The 16,593-nt window shown below is 40.5% G+C and overlaps 1 protein-coding gene across 1 annotated transcript; it reads right to left on the bottom strand.

The window, feature by feature from the left end:
* Window positions 1–7,195: 7,195 nt before the first annotated feature.
* On the bottom strand, window positions 7,196–16,593 carry LOC117879375 (cytochrome P450 1A5-like). Its single transcript, XM_034774519.1, has 7 exons — window positions 16,265–16,593; window positions 12,910–13,749; window positions 10,440–10,563; window positions 10,105–10,194; window positions 9,901–10,021; window positions 9,221–9,307; window positions 7,196–7,787 (listed from the first exon to the last, which is right to left on the bottom strand). The coding sequence occupies exons 2-7, from the start codon at window positions 13,729–13,731 to the stop codon at window positions 7,505–7,507; spliced, it is 1,527 nt and encodes a 508-aa protein (XP_034630410.1). The 5' UTR covers window positions 13,732–13,749; window positions 16,265–16,593; the 3' UTR covers window positions 7,196–7,504.

The raw sequence follows: 16,593 nt of genomic DNA, 5'->3' as shown, positions 1-16,593 counted from the left end.
CCTTAAAACACTGACTATAGTCTAACCACTTGGGTCAAAATGGTGATCAATGGAAAGGTCTCTTGTAACACTGTCAGTCTGAAAATGAAGAAAAAAAACATGAAAATGTTTGCAAAATTCTGGGCTTTTTTTTTTCCCCACATGTGTCAAAAAATCTAACCAACTCTATCTGTGTCACTTCTGGTTTATTACTAATAAAGCACTTACCTCTGTCACAAACAACCATGTGTCTCAGCGTGCCATGCTGCTATCTGCACTATGCAATGACATGGTGTCAAAAGTGACTGGATGCCACCTCCAGCATGGAGAGAAAACAAGGAAGAAGGAATAAAGGGGATGAAGGGAGAAGAACTCCTATGCAGAGATGGGGGAAGGGTGATGGCTTCTCAGCCCCCAAGCAGGCCCCGAAACTGGCTGTGTGATTGGGATAGAACTGGAAGGCCTAGGGTGACCAGATGTCCCGATTTTATAGGGACCGTCCTGATATTTGGGGCTTTTTCTTATATAGGTGCCAATTACCCCCACCCTCTGTCCCGATTTTTCACACTTACTATCTGGTCACCCTAGGAAGGCCAAGCATAATTTGTTTACTGAATTACTGATTTTGACTCTTGAATAAATTCAAGGACAGAATGAGTGGCTCATGGATAGTTCATAAATAGAAAAAACGGTTAAATTAACTGAACAAATTATGAATTGTTGCCCAACTTTTGAATTTCATCAATATGCAGCTAACCCTTTTTTCATGAGCACGAGTGAAGGCATTAAATAAGGCCTGATCTACACTTAAAATTTAGATCAACCTACCTATGTTGCTCATCTCTGAGTGTTGTATCCCTGTGGGTACACAGAGGTCTTCCATGGGGTACATCAACTCATCTAGATATTTTCCTAGTTTTACAACAGGCTACAGAAAAAGCACTAGCAAAGTCAGTACAAACTAAAATTTCATACAGACAATGACTTGTTTATACTGGTCTATATACTATACACTGAAATGTAAGTACAATATTTATAGTCCAGTTGATCTATTGTATTTTTATTTGGTAAACATGAGAAAGTAAGCAATTTTCAGAAACAGTGTGCTGTGATACTTTTGTATTTTTATGTCTGATTTTGTAAGCAAGTCATTTTTAAGTGAGGCTAACTTGGGGGTACGCAAGACAATTCAGACTCCTGAAAGGGGTACGGTAGTCTGGAAAGATTGAGAGCCACTGTTGTAGATATGCCAACCTAACCCCCAGTGTAACCGTTGCTAGGGAGGTGGTGTTCCTACAGCAACAGAAATACCCCTTCCGTTGCTATAGTACATCTACCCTATAGGCTAGATATGGCATAGCTATGGTGGAGACATGGCAGAACGTCACACCCAAGTCAACAGTTCATGCTACAACTTTTGGCTCAGCTGCAGTAAAGTACAAAATGTTGTGGTCCTTTAGTAGCTAAAAAGTGAATTAATGAACATCTTTGTAGAAATGCTAGGCTACTCTCAGTGTGGGTTAAATCTGGATTTTAACAAAGGTAAATATGTTATGTTTTATATAATAGTATAGATGTTAGTATTTTGCTTTTTAATTGTCAACTATTCATTCCATTATAAGATTTACAGCTGCCGGTTTCCACAACATATGATAGCACAGAATCGATCGTTCTCCATGTAGGGAAGTGTCTGTGACTTTGACTGGTATACTGTTTATTTTTTACTGAACCTCAAGGTGTAAGGAGCTATATTTTAACAGCACCCAGCAGATGGGGCTACAGTACAGGCTCAGACACTTATCTTACAGGATTCACTTTCTTAGGCCATCAGAACTACTAGTATAATATGAAAACACATGTAGAACGAGGTCTCCTTTCCTCAGTCTAATAAACAGCACTTACTTGATTGGGACTACTTGGATGTCATACAATTTCTCAGCCAAGACTAAAACACTAAGGTGTATACACATACTCACCCACAGACCCTTTACCTTTATTTATGCAAAGTACTCTGCAATTTACCGCAGGGTTATATCTCATCTATTAGAGGGTGTTTTTTTTTTTAACCTTCCCAATATAAAAACTATGAGTGCTCACTAGAGCTCTCTGTCTTAAGGAAGATGTAGGAAAATGACAAATTGCATTCCTCCTATCTTACTGCACTTCTAAGCTGCCCTTATGGCCACTTTTTATTTTTGACACATCCATCTTACATCAAGTATTCCTAAAACAGCTCCCTCTCACTTAGGCAGGATCTCATGCTAGGTACCTTGAGAAGGCACTTTCAAGTGTAATGTCCCTCATCACACTGGACATCCTTACTCTTATCTACCTGCTGAATGCTCCAAAGACTAGATGACATGACACTGGCATGATTTTTGGATTTGTTGACTTCTAGAGGCACTACTAGTGGGAACGAGAACAGGCATCATCTTCATCAGATCTCTGAGTTAAGGCAGACAGAATTGTACTTTTTCCATTAGATCAACTAAGAAAGCAGCCCCATATTTTCTGAGATCCAAGTCTCCATTATGGGCCTACTTATGTTATACCTTATGTTCTTTCCCGTGTCTTGTGTGTTCTGTTAATACTCTACAACAGCAGATTTCACAATTTCCTTTTCAGACTTCCATTATTACCATTCTTTCCTTGGGAATGCATTTTTCTGATGAATCAAGCCTGTTAGAAAAATGAAAATGGTACCAATTTTGTTAAAAGGGTAAAAATTGTTCTGATAATAGAAAATGTCAAGTATGGCAAAAATCAACTGATGTAAGTAAAATGCCAAAGCTTTCATGTAAAATTGTAGGCTACCAAACACAAGAAGGAAAACAAACATATTAAATAATTAATGGAAAATATGCCTATTTCTGAACTATAGATGGAGAGGACCTCTTTCCCCTGTACTGGGCAAAATAATGCTACCATTAACTTCAGGGGTTATTAAAGAGAGGTGATAGCCATACAACCACCTTCAAAAGCCAGGAACTTCAGATTTAAGATTAACCTTGCAAGTGACCCATGGAAAGTATGGAAATTAACAATTAAGGTAAGTTGCCCATACCATCTTAACTCTGCCCTGATTTACAATATTCAGTGTTTAAAGCCCCAGTTCCTCAAGTAATGTGAATATATGAAAATTTCAGCATTTTTTATTTCAAACCTTCATGGTTGTGGAAAAAATCCTGAAAGTGTGAACCCTAAAGGCTCAAAAATCAGAAAGCAGATTTAAAAACACACACATACAAAATGTGATTTTTGATCATTCTGGGGTAGGTTATTCTGAGTACCCATGTGATGGGGTGCCTGCACCACATTGGGCTCTGAGGGGTTAATAGAGCCCTTGGGAGGCTGTGCAGGAGGCAGCCAATCAGAGAGGAGCTGCGAGGAGCAGCCAGTCAGGGGCGGGCTGGCCTATATAAGAAGGGCTGCAGAGCAGAGCAGAGCAGCGCAGCGCAGCTTTAATCACTCCCTGAAGCTTGAGGAGGACTGGCTGCCTTGTAGGCTGATGACAGCAAACACCCTGGGATAAAGCAGTGCTGCAGGCAGAAACCTGGGAAGCTCAAGGTAGCTCCAGGTGGGCTGCAGGGATCTGCAGGCTGAGGCCATGAGGCAAGGACAAAGAGGGTGCTGCGGCCATGGGGAACAGGGGAAGTAGCCCAGGGATAGGGTAACCAGACAGCAAGTATGAAAAATTGGGATGGGGGGTAATAGGTGCCTATATAAGACAAAGCCCCAAATATCAGGACTGTCCCTATAAAATCAGGAACATCTGGTCACCCTACCCAGGGAGCTCTACAGAGGAGTCAGAGGGGATGCAGCAAGTGGCAGTCAGCTACAGGGTACCTGGGCTGGGACCCACAGTAGTGAGCAGGCCTGGGTCCTCCCCTACCCTACTAGCCACTGAGGAAGTGGCTGGACTGGGCTGTGTCATGAAGAGGATGCTGTGGTCATGAGAGTGATGTGGGTCACTGGAGCAGAAGTGAGGATGGCGAAATGCCACCAGAAGAGGGCTGGCGAAATGCATCAGCTAGCAGAGCTGATTGCCAGGACATCCAGTAGGGGGTGCTGCAGTGGTGAGTCGCACCCTGTCACAACCCACAAAACCAAGTATATTCAGAATTAAATGCCAAAGCTGCATCCTTAATGCCACCCCCTTTATACTAAGTTGAAAACAAGTCTTTTACTTCAGCATTTAGAGGGAGCAGTGTAGGGGGCAACAGATAATTTTGCATTAGTTTGTTACTGCATGTACAAAGTTTTGAAAAGGTTTAAATTCCCCCCTTGGAATTTAAATGCTAACCCAAGATAAAATGACATTTCTGTAAAAAGGAGATGCGTGTAGGAGATAGTGCTTTACTAGGAACATATTTTTAAATGTATTTAAAGGAATACAATTAACTTATGTTTATTTCTTTAAAAATAAAAAAACTAGCAAGTGTCTCTCATTATGTCCTCTCAGCCCTGTTCCAAGAGAATAATCTTTTGTGCCATCAGCTCACTTAACTGCTGTAATACTCGTTGGAAGGGAAGGGAGGAAGAAACAAAAAAAACCAAACAAACCCAAGCTATTCTGTTAGTTACCTGAAGCAAGCAGGGTAAGTATCCTTAATAATGAGATTCACTAAAGCAATGTGCCTGAGAAGAAAGCGTGCTGACATAAATAACTAAAGAGACTCTCCAGCTGAAAAGAGCGCTGCTGTGTTTTCACCACTCAGTGATGCACATGCCAATTCTTCTGATGCAGCAGAGCTAATAACCACCCTTCCTCCCCCCCTCCATTTAAGCAGGGAATGTTATAGGAGCACTCTGGGCATACTCACTAACCCATGAAGGAGGAAAAAGAAAAATCCTTATTAAAATTATATAAGAATTGCATAAAGGACACAAACGGCCTGAAGGTGAAGTCAAGAAACACTTGGTACAACTTTGCTGGGGGTGGGGAAGGGGGAAAAAGTGACTTTAAGTCAATTCTCTCAATTTTGCCGCAGGCCTTTTCCCCTGCCACAAGTCAGAGCAGATTTTGGATCTGTGGCACCTCTCGCTATATGCAGCTCTTACCCATTCAACAGGCATTGACCTTTTCTGTGTGCAGCAGAATAAAATACACTGTCATGAGCAAACTTCAGTATGAAAAGAAATGGTAACTTCCCTATTTAGCCCAAGTCTAATGCAAAATTGGTCGAGGAGATCTGACCTGATTCCACCTCTGGGCTACTCCTGTCCCACCATCCTTCTAAGCCTCTATATAGGATACTAAAAATATTGCATCTTCCTCTTTTATATTACAGGATACTATTGTTACAACTGAGCAGGTATAAAAATGGCCATCTCATTTATCATTTTCAGCAAATAATGGCTACTGTAACAGAAGTGTTTACACCACCCTATAACAACTTTAAAAATACAACCCAAATAATAGAAGTCAAACACTTAGACAACAAAAGTAAACAACCCTTTGTCCAACCCTATGCCCTATCCCAACATGCAGTGCATTAGGCAGCAGGAGAGAGTGATTACTTGTGAGACATGAACTTAAAAGTAATGAATGCAGCTGATAGCTTGTAGCTTCTCTTTAATGTCTTATAACCAGTAACCACTTAAGCTTCCAAACAAAACATTTTATAAGCACAAATAATTCCCCTTCCCTTCTTTCTTTGGGCCTAGTCTAAGGCCCACCAAAGTCAATAGAGAGACACCCAATGACTTCACTGGAATTTGGATCAGATCTTTTATGAAACCACTAAGAATATTAATTTTCACATATTCTTTCATTACATTTTACTTTTAGGGGGGAAAAGTATGGTTCAGTGGTTAACACACCAGCCTCAGCTTTAGGAGATATAGGTTCAAACCTCTACTCTGTCACAGATTGCTTGTGTGAGTATGGGCAAGTCACTTAGTTTCACTCTGCCTCAGGTCTCTCTGTATGTAAGTGGGATAATAGCATTTCCCTATGGCACAGCACAAATGCATTAAAGATTATGGGGTGGGGGCCATACAATACTTCAGAAGGAGTCCCCACTGCTCCTCTATGCTACTTTAGCTCCCAATGAGTTGTCTGCCTCCACTGCTCTCTTTCACTTACTGCAGTGATTAAATTGTCAGCCTCCCTACACCTCAGCCTGGAATGCATCAGTTTTCCCCTTCCTGCTTGTGAAGTGAAGCTGATGCTAATGATCCTGAAACAAATGCACCTGGCAGATCTGCCCTATAGCCTTGCATGCTATGTTGTTAACACACAACTCCCTGACCCCTTCTGGCAGCTGTTCTAGTTGTTTACTTGCTGTAACGAATCGTTGCCATCAAAGGCTTCTTCTCCTTATTTGGGCTTTTATGAGAAAGCTGGTGTTTGAGGCCATGCATCTTTGGTGTGGGGAACTGCTGTAGTGAGAATCTGACCTATTTGCTAACACTGTTTTCTCACAAAGTAAATGAAGAATTTAACCACACCAAGCCTTAACACAACCACAGGGGAGCCTTCCCCTTCCTTCACACTTTGTCCTGGGCTGGGAGGCAAGTTGGGTGTGTATGGGAATGATTCAGGCTTTGAAAGAATGAATTAAATGTCCTATGTATCAGAAGTCACAGTCCCTCCTCAGAGAATGTGGTGTTCCTGAAGAATTCACGGTCAAAGGGATCTTACTGAGCTCATGTGCTGCTTCAAGGTCTGGCTGCTTGAGAAAGGCGACACTATTTTGTATCAAAGCCTGGAACTGAGCAAGATTAACCAGATGGGAGGGTAAGTGATGGCACAGTGAATGCAGCTGCTACTACAGCTCAAGGGCTGTAGTAACAGCTGCAGAGTTGCTACATTGGTGCTTCACTGCCTGGGGAAATGATTTCAGGCCACAGTGCAAGGTCTGTTTACTTGGACTTTGGCTTGGGATCCAGAGTTTGGCCTCTTAATGCCAAAACTAAATTATAAATTTAAAAATTAAATAAATTGTCAGCCTCCCTACACTTCAGCTGCAACTAAATGTATCATGCAAAAAATATCATTACACCTTGACAGGTAAGACAGATTGTGTTATGTTCTTTATATACTGAAATGTCCTCTCAGACTGCCCTAGTATAAAAACACTTCATGCAATTACAAGAATCTTCAAGTTTAAGGCAATGAAATAAAAAAGAGACAACAGTGAGAGGGAACATGGAATAATTTGTTGTGGGGGAAGATTTCATTGAACATAACCTTGACTTTCTTAATTAAAACTGAAAAGCATTTTTAAACTTTATTTTTGGAAATCAGTGAGAAGAGGTGCACTAAAATAGTCAGTTACAAACAAAAATTAACTCAACTTATTCAAACAGTTAGCAATAACATAAACTGCAGTTAACTGATTAGTACAATCAGAGAGAAGGTGATTTAGGAGATTGTGTTTATTGTTATACACCTTTCATTTAAAAATGCACTATAGTAGCTTAGGTAATGGATAACCTACATTATGGATAATAGATTTCCCTACACTAATGTACTGAGTGATAATTATGTTTTGAAGTGCAGCTTCTCCAGATGCACTGTTCAGGTCCGCAGTGCCACTTGAATTTGGTATGGTTTAGGTTTCATGGATAATCCATACACCGGGGTCAGATCTAGCTGGTCTTGAAAGCATTTCTCAAGCTTCAGCTGTTGCAAAATGGTGGTGAGAATAATAAAAATCTCATTACGAGCTATGTCTTCTCCCAAACACTTTCTTATTCCCATTCCAAAACCCAAAACTTTCTCAACAAGGCTTTTGTTGAGTTCACCGTTTTCATTCAGAAATCTCTCCGGTCTAAACAAATCAGCATTTTTCCATAATGTTCTATGGCAAAAAGAAATAAATTTTTAAAAGCCCTTACAGAATATCACATGTACAGAAAACAAAGACAGAAATACAGAGCCTGTACTTCTAAATGAATGAATTTACTTATGACCAATCTGAGTTCTTGAATAAGTCAAAATGAAATTTGCATTGGTTTTTCTCAAAAATTCCCAGAATTATGTAAAGAGGGCATGAAATTGAATTTTGTTTAATCATTCAACTGTACTCCTTTGATCCATGCATGGAGTAGATTCCAAAGGGGGCTACCCAATGGGTGAACCTTGACAGTAGTGAGCAGTGCTGGAGGGATGCATGCTATATCTACCTGCATCCTTTAGAGACTGCAGTGGGAAAGTAACAGCCCAATGCAGAGGCACAGAACCTCCAAATGGGTGGTCCTGGTTCCCTGAAGATCACAAAGTGGGGATCCCCGCTTCACTGACAGAACAAATTGGAAGAAAACTGCACAAAGAGAACCTAGCAGAGATGTTCCCTCCCTCAGATAATGATTAACAAATGAAGCCTGCCTCTGCTCTCACTGATGCCAGCATAAAGGAGGAGAAAGTCCAATGAAGTTGGCAGAATTACAGTGGGGTAAATTCTGTTTCAGTGAGATCAGATTCAGGGCCATACTGGGTAAAGCATGAAGTGGACCAGATCTACTGCTCATTTAGCTGGTGAAAACCAGTCCTAAAGCTAGTTTAACTCTCTATTTGGGTACTCTCTAGGTAGAGTGGAGGCACCGCAGGGAAAGGGATGAACAAAGAAAATTGGGTGTGACTAGGATATCCCTGTGCCCCAATGATCCCCAGGTGCTGGGCTGACTCCTTGGGGCCATAGATAGCTGGTGTAAAACAGAGAAGCCTTGAGTTGTGTCAGGGCCCAGCCCAACACCCAAACTGCCCCCGGATTGGAGGAATGTATCGGTGGCCGAAACCCACCCCATCATTCCCCATTCAGCTGCACTGAGAACTCTTTAACCTCAGCTGAGGATTTAGACTCTACTTTATAAGAATAAGAAAAACATGGGCAGTTGCGCTAACTAGGCTAAAATTACTACAGTTATCAGGCTTTGTTTGACAGCTGGAGTCTAGAAATAATCTCTGCACCATATCACCTAAGACTATACATTGATAAAGTGCATGTTGGGGCTTTTCCAGGGAGGATCTGGTATTGGCCACTGTTGGAGACAGGGTACTGTGCTAGATGGCCCAATGATCTGTTTCCAAATGGCTGTCTCTGTTCCAATCATCTTCATAGACTGTTTTGAGGAGAATGAGAACTGCATTATCCTTGTATAGATATAAAATAGTAATGTACAATGTGTCCAAGTGAACACACGTTATCATTTTATAAACATAAGTGAAAATACTGACTATAATAAAGTGCCAAATGTCATTATGAAACATATAAACAAATTGGCAGATACTTACTCATCATGATTTACTTGATACATATTAACAAAGATACAGGTATCTTGGGGAATGAGGTACCCATTGAGAATGGTTTCTTTCGTTGCACTAGAAAAGGAAAATGTATCATATCAACATATGCTGATTATCTGAACATTCAGGGAACAAAATAGTCCTTTTTCTTATCCCTCTGGTTATATCTAATGGTTGGATGATCGTACTTATTGTTACTGAATGTTAGACCATGTCACAAGGCACCAGGCTTGATCCCCTTCATCTACAACAGCAAACTGTTCCTGCAAACTAAAGGCCTAATCTGATTTCACACCCATTGACACTGATGTAATACAACCTGAGTTACTCTTGATTTACACTGGTATAAGTGAGATCAGAATCAGGCCCTTAATGTCTATGGTAGAGCAAGAAGACAGTTGATGTAAATAGGTGGAGTTCTATTTTACTTCCATGGAGTGCCATGAATTAACACCAGCTGAGCATCTGGTGTTCATTTTAAGCTACGACTGTGATGCACTGTCATAACAGTATCAGAATTCCTTAATTTCCTTCACATATTTCACCTTGCCTATAGTGGAAAAATCGACAAATGGGGATTTCAATCTCAAATTCAGAAAGGAAGCATAATAATTATCTCTACAACTCATTTTATTTAGACAGAAACAAACTTGTGTTTTGCTTCTTACCGGTGAGGAATGGTAAATGGTATAAATGAAGTGTGCCTTAAGATTTCACTTATGAAAGCTTCCGTATAATGCAAATCTTTCCTGTCATCAAATCTTGGTGACCTGAGTCCAATCTTTCCATCTTCAAAGAAAAAAATAGGAATGTTTAATGTGCTTCATGAAATTGACACGGGGCTTCATTTTTTGAAAAAGTAAATACGTTACCAATTTCTTCTTGAATTTTTGTCTGAATGTCTGGGTTGTTTACCAAATATAGGAAGATCCAAAATAAACATGTTGATACTGTATCAAACCCTGCAAAATAAATGGGTAACCAGAATGCTGCTTTAATAAAAATTGGATTAAACACACACACACACACACAAAACATAAGACCTGATTCTCCTCTTATATTGGCCAGGGAGTCAATGAAGTTGCATTGGAATAAAACTGATGTACATGGGAGAAAAATCAGGCCCAGGATATATGCCTGTTGAAGTACACCGAAAATCTCCCAAGAGTGGTGTTTAAAAGGTTGGCTAGATTTTTTTAATACCTACCAGCTCCAAAGATGTCATTCACAGTACTTATTATTTTATCATTAGATAAGGGTGGAGCTTTTCCATCACTTCCTTTGTCATTGCTTATATTTATTAGAGCGTCAGTAATGTCTCTGAGATGATTCTAAAAGGAAACAAAAATCTCTGACATCCAACAAGCTTTAACACAACATTCTGTAACCAGTAGTTTCCTAACGTGAGATGCACAGACCATGTATCTTCATGAATCTTGGAAATTCCTGCTAAAACTATTCTTGCTAGTACAATTAATATTTTTTAAATATTTGCCACAAAGCATGGCAATTTATCTTGGAAAAGAACTGACCTCTGTATATTTCTGCAAAGGAAAATTAAGCTACTAGTCAGCAGTAGCTCAAAAAAAACATGGTCCAGATTCTGCTCTCATTTACATTCTGTAACTCCAGAGTAATGCCATTCAATCAATAGAGTTACACTGCATCAAAATCTGACACCATTCTATCAATTGTTGCCTGAAAATATGTACTACTAACTAGTAGAAACGGAAAGTTCCTTTCATTTGATTATTCCTGAAATGGAAAAATCAAGATAATTGAATTCATCTGAGCGCATATTTAATAATATGCAGATTACATTTAAAAAATTACTTAGTAAAATGAGGGACAGAAATACTAGAAGTCTGTAGATTTACTCTGGAAGAACTTGGCTGTCTAACTGCCCTTTGGGTCTTTGAAAATCTCCATGCCACTCTTCATTATAAAAAGCATGGGGCCAAATCCTGAAGTACTGTGCTACTAATCCACCCAACGAAGGGTCTTCCACTAATGGATCTTGCCTTTGTCTGACCCAGGTGTAGGAAGAGAGCAGGCAGTGGCATGGGTGGGCTGGGAATTTAGCTGCGGGAGATATCATCATCACCTCACTAATCTTGCAGGGAACCAACAGGAAAATGGGGCTGTATTATAGTGGAGCTGTACTTATGATTAGGCTTGGAAACATTCAAAATTTTTAAATCAATAAATATCAGTAAACATCAAACATGCAAAACAATGAAAAAAAAGTCCATTAATAATAATTGAAATGTACAGACAGGCAAAGTAAGAAAAATGTTCCTTGAGAACATATTAGAGTTTAATTTAAGGATATTTACTTTGTATATTTTGACATGGTACTATATTAACCATTTGTGTTTTAATGGTTATAAAGCTTTAACTTTGTACATCTCAATGTCTATTGTCATTGAATAATTATTGGCTGATTCACCCAGCCCCCATAATCCCCCACAACTGTTAAAATTCAAATAGATAAACATTCAAAAAGATGCTTAAAACCCATAATTTTGTGCAATTCTGAAAATTTAAATAGATAATAAAAAGCTTAAAAATAAGTATCAATATCTGTCACAATTATAAATAATTAAATTCTGCCACACCAAATTATAATGGATCTGTGTTAAATTTTCTTTAGAACCCTTCATGGTGGGAATTCATGGTCAGGGAGTTGTGCTGACAGGATGCAGAATGGGATAAGAGGAGCTGGGGCAGAAGAATGGACCCTCACTACAGACAACCAGGAAGGAAGGATGAACCCAGACCTCTTTTCTTGCTCCTTCTTTTACTCAGGTTAATCTCTTATTGAAGTAAATGGGATTTAACTGAGTAAAGACTCAAGAAATTTCCCCACAATAATCTGTAAGGAATGTCCAGGAGTCTGAGGTGTAGGGTATGGTTTTCCTCTCTATTGCACACATACATCTGGAGTATCTCCACTGAATGTTATGGAACTGGGTCCCCAGTGTTGTAAAACCAGTGCAACTGATATGAGAATCAGGTCCTTACATTATTCAGGACCAAAACGCTTCATTGTGAACAACTTTAAAAAATAATCCTGTAAATGGTGCTATTTCCTTCAAAAATCTCTTTAGAAGATGCAGACATCAGGTTTGCGGGGAACTTTTTATTATTATTATTTGTTTATTTAGTGATTGGTAGAAGTGGTCTCATGGAAATTTTTCTTCTGGAGTTAAAAAAAATATCAGTATCCAAGCACATTTGTTTCCATGCTAATTAATTTCCTTTGTATGGGCTTATACTTCTAGGAGGAAGTGAGAGATTCCTCAGTACAGCTCTTAACTACTTCAGTCTTGACAGGTTTCTGTAGCCCTCCCATTAGTCCTGGTCTGTGTCATATATGAAGAGTTGCTGAATTAATTTCCAGCATTTATGAAAAGACTGTATACAAGCCTGCTTAAAACAAGGGGCCTGATCCTCTGCTCTGTTGCACCAAATTTAGGCTTAATTCCATTAACTTTAAAGGAGGTATGCCAGCAAAACCAATGTACAAGTAGATAATCATGTCAGCATTTTAAACAGAGCCATAAAAATTCAACTTTGGACCCAAATCTTACTTGTGCAGATTCTCTCTGCCTAGCAGCAATAGAGAATACTCATTACAAAACTGCTGTTATTGGTCTATAGTTTTGAAGTCTCACCTTATCATATGTGGTATAATGTTCTTCTACTCGTTGTGCGATGAAGTTATTTAAGACCTCATAAAACCCCTGGGCAGCCTTCACAGCAGGGATTGGAAGGTACCGAAACCAACGTATAAAATCCGCTGGGTTGACAATACTTGTGGCTTTTAGAAAATCTGCATTGATCCTAATCATGCTAAGAAACTCTTCATCATTATATTCATACCTTTTGCCAAAGCACAGGGCACAGACAACATTTGCAACTGTGCAGGTAGTAATACCAGTGGGGTCAAAGGCACCTTTCTCTAAGGAGAGCTCCAAGAACATTTTCACCAGTGCTAAAGCTTCTGCACATACGTGCTCTTCCAGAAGACAAGAGCAAGTAGAGGTTTTGGCTTCTGACTTCGAAAAGGATCTTAAAGCTTTACTGGCAATTTTCTTGTGGAGTTTCCAGCTCTCTCCATATTCTACAGAAAATGACAGACTTTTTCCATCAGCAAAGAAAGAAAAGCTGTGCATCTTGGGCCTGCCAGCAAAACTCTCTCCATCTCTGAGTAACACTTGTTTCACCATATCTAGACCGCTCACCACCACAACAGGTACCATCCCCAGCTTTAGGAGAAACACGTCCCCATATTTTTTCCTCATTTGGATAAATGAAAGGTGAGGATGCTTTCCAAGCTGAAGCAGGTTCCCCACAATTGGTAATGACCATGGACCTGGGGGAAGGATGTGCTTTTTGGTCATATTACCTATTATTCTTACAGAAATTAAAATTAATGTCATAGTAAAGAGGGCGGCCATCACCTCTGAAAGGGAAATCTTTGCCTCAAACATCATTTCCAGAAGTAAAAGCACCTAAAAGAGAAAATATTGGAAGACTTAATCACTAGCAGTAACTAGAATAGCAAAAAAACACCATCCCCTCCCCAACCCCCAAAGACTTGAAATAAAAATGTAGACTTGAATAGAGGTGGGAAATATAGCAATACAAATTGAAACACTTCACAGCAGCATTTCTTACATTGAATAGACTTATTTAATTGCGGGTGGGAGGCTGGGGGGGCGGTGGGGAAGACGACGGCCTTCAGATGGCAGTGACAACTCCAAGAATTCTGACTATTTCAGACGATATTGCTCTTGAGACTCTGGGCCACTGTATATTGTAACAGGGGATCTGACTTGCTTTGACAGGATACAGCAAGACCTCCCATGCAAAGGAGGGGCAAAATGACCACCCTATGTTCATCCCGACTCTCATCCTTGGCTACACTGGCAATTCACAGCGCTGCACTTGCTGCGCTCAGGGGTGTGAAAAAACACCCCCCCTGAGCGCAGCGAATGCAGCGCTGTAAAGCGCCAGTGTAATCAGCGCCTGCAGCGCTGCAAGCTATTCCCCTCGGAGAGGTGGAGTACTTGCAGCGCTGCCAGAGGGGTATCGCAGCGCTGGCGGTGTGACTACACTCGCGCTTCACAGCGCTGTGAATCCGCGAGTGTAGCCAAGGCCTAAAGGGTCGTGCTAGCCTCATGCAATGGCTGTGCTCCCCCAACCAGACTGCGGCTGACCCCTGAACTGGGATACAAGAGGAAGGGAACTTTTTTCTGGCATATCCCACCCTTGCACACAAGAAGAAGCCAAAATCTGGTCCAGAGCTGCTAGCCTCTCACTAAAAGACTGATAATAAAATAACACACGCTAAAGTATTCACTTGGCACCTTATCTGATGAAGATGTAGTAATTCATTTGCAGCATAAAGTTTGCACAGAAGATAGTCACACAGAACCCTTAGGTAATATTGGCCCTCTTTCTTGCTGCTTTAAATCAAAAGGAAACTCAGAAAAAGAAACCAAGGTGGTTTTGATAGATATTAATAAAATATTTTATATTATAGTTTTCTTATTTTATGCACCAAAATTCATAATGCTGGTGAGTGCAGGTGTTCAAAAGAGATTGAGCTGCCTCTAGCCTTGGTGAAACTCATAGAAATCATGTCTGGAAAATACCTGAAAAATGGTAAATTAAGAGTCAATGTATTTGGGTGTCTGGAATACTACAGTGTAGTTAAATTCACAGAGACATTTAAAAATAAGAGTTTTGACCTTATCATATGAACCTAAGCACATAACTCAGTATGTTAAATAAGATATTCAGCTGTACTGATTGAGAAGACTGTGAATGGGTCTGTGAATTAAGGGTAGTGTTATTTTTTCCCAATGTCTCTGGAATTCCAGATTCTTTTTAACAGGTGATCTTTGCCATCAGTGGTTCGAAGGTATAGCCATCTTTTCATTTGGGGTTGATCTCAGTTTGATGTAAACAAAGCCCAGTGATTTCAAAGGCAAAGACCTGCAGTTTCATGGACCACTTTATTTAAATATTTGAGGATTTATTTAACACCAAGAGATTAACAATAATTATCCTGTTATTTACCTGAGACCTTGCTATCTGGTTTAGTTTAAGTTTGCATAGTTATGAGCCTGAATTTGTCTGCTTGCTGACTTACATACCAGAATGACAATGTGTATAAGTTTTGTGAGTTTCTAATAAACCACTTGAAAATAGTGATTGTTTCTTATACTTTTATATGGTTCTTGGCAGCTCATTATCTGTATCTTGTTGTCCCATTATTTGTGCCGTGCCCAACTAATATGGAACCAACACAAATACAATAATAAAAAATACAGATGCTCAGAAAGCCTTCAACATGCATTTCTGAAGAGAAATGACTCACTGATATTGCTTTTGCAAAACTTCTAAGATTTCCCATGACAACAAAATATGTAATTGTTTTCTCTTCAGTTTACTCTCCCAGTACTTTTAATGAGTCCCTGAATTTTGAGGAAGAGGATACTACATTTTGTGGCTGGTCCCATGGGATGTGTTTTTAAGTTTCCCTACTGGGTCCCCTGAAGTCTAGTTAATTATTGGAAGCCTTCCCTTGCTTTGCAATTCCTAAAATAAATCCTGGCGCACTTCCCACGTGTTGTTTGCTGGCTGATCAGAAGGGAATACGTTTGCTGCTTGTTTATGAGGACTCTTGTAGAAAATTTAAGGCCATCAGTTCAGGGCTGTGAATTTTAATCAATGAGATTTTAAAAACAACATATATGACTGAGATTTAAAATGTCACACTCGGACACTGCAAAATACTTCCTTGGAAGAAGGAGACGGCTTAAAATCTGCTTCAATGATGGGGACTGGGGATGGTTGGGAGGAGGGGAGGTTGTCCCTCGCTTACGCAGTGAGAGCTGAACAGCTGGGTTCTGCGAGTGAAACAGCCCAGCTCGGGCCAGGAATCTGGAGCTCGAAACCCTCCGACACGGTTGCTTTGAAATCTAACGCTGTTCTCCCAGGAAACTCCCATAATCTCACCTGGCCAGAGCAAAACTGAGGTTAAAGTCCAACAGCCTCTTCGCGCCCCTCTCTCCCGCCTCGGATCCTCCCAGCGCCTGGGCTGCACCTAGCCTTCAATCCAGCGCCGCAGAGACACCGCTTCTGGCGCTGCCCCTCCCAGCACAGGGCCCCGGGCGCTGGGGAGGGAGCGGTGCGGCAGGAGGGTGGAAGCAGCAGGCTAGCCGAGGCGGGGTGTCGGAAAGTTAGGGAGAGGGAAGCAGGGGGAGTGAGAGGCGCGGCACAGACAGGGCTACTGCTGTGACTAGTTTATAGAGAGATTTGTGTTGTTCTAGAGGATGTTATAAAAA

The sequence above is a fragment of the Trachemys scripta genome, chromosome 6, assembly GCF_013100865.1.
Source record: "Trachemys scripta elegans isolate TJP31775 chromosome 6, CAS_Tse_1.0, whole genome shotgun sequence".
NCBI classification, from domain to species: Eukaryota; Metazoa; Chordata; order Testudines; family Emydidae; genus Trachemys; species Trachemys scripta.
Note: the sequence above shows the minus strand (reverse complement) of the source record. Positions and strands in the feature narration are given on the sequence as shown.

What these genes read in the sequence shown, in the direction of transcription:
- LOC117879375 (XM_034774519.1), bottom strand. Translation starts at nt 13,731, where the DNA reads ATGATGTTTGAGGCAAAGATTTCCCTTTCAGAGGTGATGGCCGCCCTC. An exon ending in ATTATACCACATATGATAAG is followed by an intron (nt 10,564 to 12,909) that starts GTGAGACTTCAA and finishes GTTTCCTTTTAG; the next exon opens with AATCATCTCAGAGACATTAC. An exon ending in CCATTTACCATTCCTCACCG is followed by an intron (nt 9,308 to 9,900) that starts GTAAGAAGCAAA and finishes TTCCTTTTCTAG; the next exon opens with TGCAACGAAAGAAACCATTC.